At 42.0% G+C, this 8,815-nt stretch overlaps 1 protein-coding gene and 1 long non-coding RNA gene across 2 annotated transcripts; one reads left to right on the top strand and one right to left on the bottom strand.

The window, feature by feature from the left end:
• Window positions 1-1,663: 1,663 nt before the first annotated feature.
• Window positions 1,664-8,350, bottom strand: LOC132397936 (membrane-associated progesterone receptor component 1-like). The gene is made up of 3 exons (XM_059976760.1): window positions 8,014-8,350; window positions 3,639-3,794; window positions 1,664-2,825 (listed from the first exon to the last, which is right to left on the bottom strand). The coding sequence occupies exons 1-3, from the start codon at window positions 8,306-8,308 to the stop codon at window positions 2,722-2,724; spliced, it is 555 nt and encodes a 184-aa protein (XP_059832743.1). The 5' UTR covers window positions 8,309-8,350; the 3' UTR covers window positions 1,664-2,721.
• Window positions 3,804-6,489, top strand: LOC132397937 (uncharacterized). The gene is made up of 2 exons (XR_009513490.1): window positions 3,804-4,792; window positions 5,703-6,489. It is a non-coding gene; the product is annotated as an uncharacterized LOC132397937 (long non-coding RNA).
• Window positions 8,351-8,815: the final 465 nt, after the last annotated feature.

The following is an 8,815-nucleotide window of genomic DNA, read 5'->3' as shown; positions in this document are numbered from 1 at the left end:
TACCTCCACTCCTGTACTTCTACCCCATCTCATGTAAAATCTTTGGATTTTAAAATTTCAATACCCATTGTGAAAGCCATTAACTCAAAACTCTCAAATATTTTGACACCGAAATTCTCCTTGCTCAACTTTCACACTCCAAAGTGTACAGAATTTCAGAAACTTGCCACTACCCTGCACTTGTCCTTCAAGGCTGCCTGAAAGCTAAAGGCAAAATGCACCAGCTCTCCAAATACTCAGTGACTTACTAAGTCATCACAGAGCACTAGAATCCATCATTGTGGCTTTAATTTCCAAATAAATTAGTGGACTGTCAAAATAATGAGGTTAAAATTGGAGATAAATAATTTTTACCTAGTTCTGATCTTCAAGCAATGTTCTCCGTGGGCTAAGTGGATCCAAAGTGTGTTCTTTGCTAACACACTAATCTGCATAATAACATTGCAGACCACCATCTGTAATTGAGTTATTCAGGCTATGCTCTTTAACTACAACTTTGAGATTAAGGGCTGTTGTAAGCTTTTCATATCTGACCTGTGTTGACAACAGAAAAATGGAGTGGTATTCAGAGTCAATGCTCCATTGAGTTTGCACACTTAACAGAATACTGATTACGGGGCATCCAAACATCACCGTAACTCCACCATGGATGGTTCCAAGCCATTCAAAGGAGGAGAGTTGGGCATGGGCCTAGCAACCCCATCCAGTAAAAACCCAAAGCCAATGGAAGCTCCAAAGACCTCATTGCTGGGAGAGAAAGGATCTTTGAAGATGAGTTACACCTGGGGATAACTTGAAAGACGGGCTCAGGAAAAAGGACTCTGACAAGCTGCCGTTGGTGGATTATAAACCAGCAGGGGTAATGGTTAAGTAATTAAACATCACAACAGATCAGTGTCCACATAAACAACATAAGGGTACTTAGGGCTTATTAGTGATGAATAAAATTGTGAAGAGGTTTCAGTTTCATCATGTATTTACCATGAAAATTCTCAATAATTAAAGCTGTTAACAAAATGAATATGTTGATTCAACAATCCTAATGTAATTTTAACTGTATATTCCAAAATGAAATGAAGTCAGCAATTCTGAGTGATGTTAAAAATATTGCAAAATGAAATGCACCAGTTTAGATTGGTAGTCAACACATATCCATTCAAGACTGTTAATGTATATAACAACTAATGGTCTGGCAATATCTTGCAACTGCATTGTTAGAATTTTCCAACAGTGTGTTAAGGATAGGCAACGTTAAAAATAAATTTTCCAAAATAAAATTTACTGATTTAAGCACACCATTATTTTCAGTAAAAATAACTAAAACACATTAAGACAAAGATTTGCGATCAATAATAAGGTCCATTTGAACATCCTTAACCGTTGCTTGCAAGGTCATGTAGATGGGGAGACGTGAGTGGGTGAGAAGGGGTCCTTCTCTGTGAGATATTAATTATATATTGTCATAAGTTATTGCTGATACACAGAATTGAATTTCTTCAGTTGCCTTAGTGGAATATGAACTCTCTACCACTGGGTTCCTGGTTAGGTAGTGTAGCTTCTACATTATTAACTTTACTAACTGTGCCAAGGGAGAATCCATAAAGATCAGCCTTTATGTAGAAAACTGTAAATTTTTACATAATTAAATCTGATTACTATTGAATTCCAAATACTGACATCATTTATTTCAACAAAAAAAAAACAGGCTTCCAGTACCTGTATCCTTTTAAACAGATTCAATGGTATGTTGTTAGTAGATACATGGGTTTTTAAAAGATTGACCTTTTAAAAAAATAGTAAAGAAATCACATTTAACAGATCATGACTATAATGTATGAGTTGAGATAAAAATACAAATTAAAAACTCATGTTATTCCATCAGTTACAAAAAAAGATAAAAGATACTGTATCTAAACATGCATATTAAAATGATTTGGTTCATAAGCTTGATATTTTAAAAGGAATATGGTTTAAACCAATGGACTCAATGTGACTGCTCTTGCAAAATCAACTCTTAAAAATTATTTGCCGTCTTGTGTTACAAACTGCCACCGAGGCATTACACCCTAACTAGAAGGGCCATGTTACATGAAAAGAAAAATTACACCTCGGAACAAAATTAACAGCCAATTTTACAGTAACTCTACACAATGTAAATTGGCTTTATGTTGCTCACTTCACTGGCAAAACAGGCAGAGGCTCAACTTCACACAGATAAAAATTAGCTCTGCAGGAATGTGATTAATACAAAAAGCTCTTGTGAAAGGTAATCGCTGTTATCAAATGGATTGACTCAGTGGTCCATTTCCATGTAGTAACTTCTATGAAGTTAATTACCAAAATGTAGCAAAAGCTTTGAATCCTGTAATGTTAAAGAAATGAGGCAAATATTTCATAGACAATTCAGATAAACCTGAATGAACTGAGTGTTTGATTATCAAACCTGACTACCCTATTTTGACTGGGATGAATAGTGTTTTAATAGTTTTACAATATTTCTAGTTCAATGTTATTTTGAAAGACAAACCACCTACATACAAACTAACATTTGCTTTCAAGTTGTCACTTGATGCTCCTAACAATACATGTCTGTTGCTATAATAAATTCTTAAGTGTTGTGAAAATTGTGCCTCCCTGGCCCAAAGAAATTTACTCCAAAAATTCAATGTTCTTGTTGTGTGATCGATCCTACAAAAATAGATCTCTCCAAACTGCAGAACTTCACTCCTTCTTCAATTCTTTAGCTTCTTTAGTATCTTCTTCATCTGTGTATTCCGTGGGCTCTTCTCCTGGCTTCAGGAGTTTTCCAACATAGTTGTACCGCTCTGAAAAGAAAACAACTTTAATAAATATATGACTGCGAAGAAGCCTTTGGTGGAATTAACTAACAATCCCATTGCTAGTGCCAAATGAGATGCAATCTAAATATAGTCAAAGTCTGTCCCAAGCCGTCGGTTTCTGTGGCGTGAAGCGACTGAGAGTACAAGACTACCCCCCCCTCCCCCCGGACAGGACACCAGTCTATCACGAGGTTAACCCCCAGCAGTTTGCTGGTACCCATTTTCAGCTGGGTGACTGGAGCACTGTTAAGTGCCTTGCCCAAGGCACAATATGCTGCCTCGGCTGGGGCTCGAACTCACGGTGGGCACTGATGCTTCCCTCTGGAACAAGTGGGGGGAGGGTTGATGCTGTGCTGCTGCTAGTTGTGGGTGGGGTGAGGGGGACTTTGGGGTTCTAACTTCTTTCTCTCATTTATTCTTTGGGGTTTTCTTCTGTTTCATGGATGTCTGCGAAGTATAAGAATTTCAGGTTGTATACTGTGTACATTCACATATTACATGGAACCATTGAAAGAGGGGGAGAATCTCCCTGTCTATGAATTATCTGCTAAATTACTACGTACACGCATCAACATATTGTTGGTAAACCAACAAGAGGTCCCAAAGAAAAAACAGGATGTGATTGGTAAATCACAAAACGGAGCATGATTAGTATGATGAGTTTTATTTTTCTGATCTTCAAGCTCTCCTTGGGGAACATCTTCACTCTGAGAGTGGTGAGAGTGTGGAACAAACTGCCAGAGAAAGTGGATGATTCAACACTGGGAAGTCCGAATCCCATCAATCCACATGACTTACGACTGAACTGCGTTTCCCACTCCTGAAGACTTTCCAACTGCATAGCATCGAGATCAGACAAGTCATCATATTCTTCGCTCAGTGCCTCTTTATCCAAACAAAATGTAGCCAGGCCCCTTGATGCATCTCTTCCAGCAAACACACCGTAAGGACCACCTAAACAAAACAATTGTTACTCATTAGTGCAATCCTTCCCTTCAACATTCTATAAAACTAAAGCAGCAAATAAAATAACAATGTAATAGCAATAAATGAGTGCAATACGCTAAATGGAAACAACAAGTTCTTTTAAAACACACACAAAATGCCAGAGGAACTCGGCAGGTCAGACAGCATCTACTGAAATGAATAAACTGTCAATGTTTCAGGCTGAGACCCTTCTTCAGAATTGGAAAGGAAAGGAGTAGATGCCAGAATAAAAAGAGGGGAGGGATGGAGAGGGAGAGAAGCTGATGAGTGAAGCCAGGTGGATGGAAAAGGCAAAGGGCTAGAGAAGAAGGAATCTCATAGGAAAGGAGAGTGGACCATGGGAGAAAGGGAAGGAGGGTCAAGTTCTTTTGCTAGTTTAAGAGGATTGTTTTGTGAAATCAGCTAAGATGTAGAACTGAGAACCAAGTAGGATATATCTGCCACTTCCAAGGATCATTATTCTTCAGTATTTCTGGATCTGCAGAGTAAGAAATAATTTATCTGCAGATGCTGCATCATAATGTATTTTATTTGCTTTTTGAGATCTGGAGTTGTTATAAAGAGGATGAGGAGGAAAGGTAGATGAAGAAAGTGATGTTTTAAGAGCATAAAAAAACAGAAACTGGAGAAGACATTCATTCACCTAAGACCATGACTCTCAATGCCACTTACTTACAGTAACTCTGCAACATTTGATTCCGTTCAAATCCAAAATCCGTAAGAATAATTGGAAGTGGAATTGGTTTAGTATTATCACACGTAGAGGCACAGTGAAAAACTTGGCAGTATACTGCTCATACAGATCAAATCATTGCACAGTGCATTGAGGTAGAACAAAGTAAAACAGTAATAGAATGCAGAATAAAGTGCAACAGCAAGAGAAAGTACAGTGCAGGTAAATATTAAAGTACACAGTCATAACGGGGTAGATTGCGAGGCCAAGAGACCATCTTATTATACAAGGGGTAAGAATTTTGCATTCTCATTCTTCTAAACACGCAGGGCCAATATGTTTAATCCTTCCTCTTCAGAAAATTCCAACCCCCACTCCAATATTTACCAATCCTGACTCAACAAACTGCTCTGGTTGAAAACATAACGATAGAGCAGGTTAACAGATTTGAGCAGTTTATTCCTATCATTACATTTGCAATAAAAATTGTCTTTTATATTCAAGGTCTCTACTTGAGATAAATCACCTCATGAAAGGCCATTGACCTAAAACACTAGCTGTTTCCCTTTCCAAAAACAATTTGCTGAATACTCCAGGCATTTCTGTCTATTCAGTTTTGTTTTGCTTTGAGAATGAGACTATTAGACCTAAAGTGATAGCGGTTCCATTTATCAGCATGTGTCGGTTCATGTTTGAAGATATCAAAGGAATGAGAGCCAGTTGGGAAAACCCTGTCCAAAGTGATGAGACTTTTTGTGCTTTTCATACAAACAAAATGTACAAATTATACTCAACACAAATATCATTGCAGAAAAAGAAAACTTACAATTAATCTTTTAGATGTAGCTATGTAAAATTGATGATTGATTTTTACTTAGTAAGTTCTGAACTTCACATTATTTTTCTGCAATAAGTTTTATTTACTAAATGTATTTTTGCTTTCGGGTTCAGTATCAGGATTAACATGGATAGGTTCATATACCTCAATGTATTAACCCATCTTTTGCTGTCCGAGGAAGATTCATTTTCATTATACGCTGTGTCATATGACATGTGTGATCATAAAGAGAAGTTTTCATTATTCCACTATGAATGTTATAATTGTTCTATTCTGAGACCTTATCATCCAACATCCAAGATGGCGACGCGACGCAGCTTGCAGTGGACACTCCAGAGCTGATTATCTGTTATTTGTGAAGCAGGGTACCATGCGCAATCATAATTGGATGAAAACGGACATGGGAGCATGGAGGAATATCTGAAAATCTCCAGGAAGACCTTCTTCATTGCTGCTGTTGCTGTGAGGTCCGGGTCTCTGCTGGGAAGAACAGGCCCCCAGTCCTCGGGGTCGCGTTGCTGATGGCTGTTGGCGGGGCCGTCTTAATATGCTCGGAGAAGCTGTGCCGGAGGCTCGGAGGTTCAACAGACTCTGAGTCCGCTGCAGTCAGGTCGCTTTCAGTGTGTGCTGCGTCTGCGAGGCTGAATCAGGCGGCGCCGTGGAAGTCCATAGCGGGGGTATTCCCTTCTGCCACCGGTGTGGGATGATGAGTCAATCGGGACCCTGAGTACTTGTGTAAACTGTGTGGTGGTTTCTTTCGAACTTATAGTGTTTTAACATCTTTGGACTATTTTTACTGTGCCCATGGTCTGTTTTTTTTAATCAATTATGCTATTGTTTGCACTGTTGTAACTATATGTTGTAAATATGTGGTTTTGTGCAGGTCTTGTAGCTTTAGTTTTTGGTCTTGTTTTGTCTGGTGGGATTTGGAGCTCCTTTCCAGGGTACGCGCTAAGATGGTAGCGCGATATTAATAAGCAGCAGCCTCTCCGGACTCTGGATTGGGGATTGCCAAACGTTATGTGGATTTTCTGGTGTAGTCTGTTTTGTCGTGTGTTTTTGTGATATCATTCTGGAGAAACGTTGTCTCATTTTTTAACTGCATTGCATTTGTGGTTTTTAAATGACAATAAACTGAATCTGAATCTGAAGTTAGTACAATGGATGTCTCACATTATTGTTCGCCTAGCTTGAAGACAAACAGATTACTGATCTCAGTAGATTGGACAAGTTTTGGCTTATCAGTCAACCATACTTAGAGCAGGAAGATTCCAGTATGAAGTTATTTCAGATAATTAGTCCAAAATATTTCATTACCATAAAATACCAAACAATTCCACAGCAGAAGACTCTATGCTACAACCAATTTTTTTTTCAATGCAATGTTCAAGGCAGAATTCATTTTTATCTCTCTGTAGTTATCTAACAAACAGAAGGTCATGAAAGCAATATTTGGAACTGGTCAAAAAAAGATAAAACTATAAAAACTTCCAAGGCCACAGGGGGGGTTGTAATAAGACAAAAGAAACTGAAACGCAGCAGAATTACTTTGGAGCACTACCACTTGTATTTTAAATACAGTCAACCCACACTACACTTAAAAGTGAGACAGCAGAAGTCGAATAGAGTCAGTGGAACAAAGGAGAGGGTTTATGGGGGAGCAAAGTGGGAGGGAAGGAAAGGTGGTATTAGTGGCAGCAAAGTTAGAGGGTAGATAATGAGCAAAGCTGTGGAACTGGGAGTACAGGATGAGAATCAGACAGGAAAGAAAGGAATGGAATCGGACGTCAGGGAAAAGAGGGGATTGGATCGCAAAGAAAAGAGGGAATCAGATGGGAAGGAAAGGTGGGGATGGGGGAAGGAGGGAATCAGGGAGGAAGAAAGGAGAGGATCGGGGAAACAAAGGAGGGGATCAGAGGGACAGGAGGGGATTGGGGGAAGGAGGGGGATCGGGGACAGGAGGGGATCAGGGAGGGAACTGAGGAAGGGGGGACTGAGGGGACAAGAGGGAATTAGGGAAAGGAGGGTATCTGTGGGGGAAGGAGTGGATCAGGGAGGAAGGAGGGGGTCGGGACAGGAGGAAATCGGTAGAAAGGAGGGAATGGAGGGGAAGCAGTGGTTTGGAGGGAAAAAGGGAGAGGATCAGCGGAAAGGAGGGTCTCAGGGGACAGGAGGGGATGGGGGACGGAAGGAGATCAGGAGAAATGACGGATTTGGGGAAGGAGGGGATCAGGGGAAAGAGAATATTGGAGGAAGGATGGGCTTGGTGGACAGGAGAAGATCAGGGATACAGGAGGGGTTCGGGGAGACGGGAAGGGATCGAGAGACAGGGGACTGGGGGAGAAGGAGGAGATCAAGTGAAAGGAAAGGAGGAGATCGGGGGAAGAAAGGTGGGGATCAGGGAGGAAGGAAAGGAGGGGATGAGGGGACAGGAGGTAATCGGTCGGAAGGAGGGAATGGGGAGGAAGAAAAAGTGGGGATCGGGGGAACAGGAAGGGATCGAGGGAAGGAGGGGATCGGTGGGACAGGAGGGGATCGGGAGAAGGGTTCGGTGGGACAGGAGGGGACCGGGGAGAAGGAGACGGGGATCGGGGGCATGTAGAAGAGGATCAGGGTGTGTATGGGGGGGGGGGGGAGAGTTAGTTTAACGGGAGCCAAGAGCCCTGTGTCCGTACCTTCTCCGTAGAACTTCTTGCCGTTGGTCACATCGAAGACCTTGCCCCTGACGGCGATGAGGATCCGCGGGTTCTGCTTGCCGTCGAACTGCCGCATCTCGGCCGGGGTGAAGTCCCTCCGGAGCCGGGGCAGCTTCTCGCTTTCGTCCTGCTCGACCGCCGAGGGCCGGTCACCCCGCACGATCTTGTAGAGGAGGAAGAGGCAGAGGAACAGCAGGCTGATGTTGAGGGGGCTGGTGAAGATCTCCTGCAACACTCCGGACCCCACTAAGCTCTCCACCGCCTCCTCCGCCATCTTAGCACTGGGCTCCTGTCAGCTATGCGCGGGCGCGCGTCCGCCACGGGAACGTGTCTGGCTCCGAGATACGGCCCGCGTCCGCGGACAGCGCCCCCTCTCCCGGAGGACTAGCACTGCTTCTCTCTCTGTCAGCGTTGAACTTTATTCTGCATTCTATTATCGCACTTTACATTATCTTAATGTACCGTGCAATGAAATCTGTATGAATAGTATGCAAGCAGGCTTTTCACTGTGCAGACTAATTTATTTATCACACGTGTACCGAAACATACATTGAGATGTGTCGTTTTGTGTTAAAAACCCAACACAGTCTGAGGAGAAAACACGAGGAAATCTGCAGATGCTGGAAATTCAAACAACAACACACAAAATGCTGGTGGAACACAGGCAGCATCTATAGGAGAAGCACTGTCGACGTTTCGGGCCGAAACCCTTCATCAGGCGTGAAGTAACATGGGACGGTCGAGGGGGGATAAGAAGTGGGGGGAGGGATGTAGTAGAGAG

The sequence above is a fragment of the Hypanus sabinus genome, chromosome 8 (genome assembly GCF_030144855.1).
Source record: "Hypanus sabinus isolate sHypSab1 chromosome 8, sHypSab1.hap1, whole genome shotgun sequence".
NCBI classification, from domain to species: domain Eukaryota; kingdom Metazoa; phylum Chordata; class Chondrichthyes; order Myliobatiformes; family Dasyatidae; genus Hypanus; species Hypanus sabinus.
Note: the sequence above shows the minus strand (reverse complement) of the source record. Positions and strands in the feature narration are given on the sequence as shown.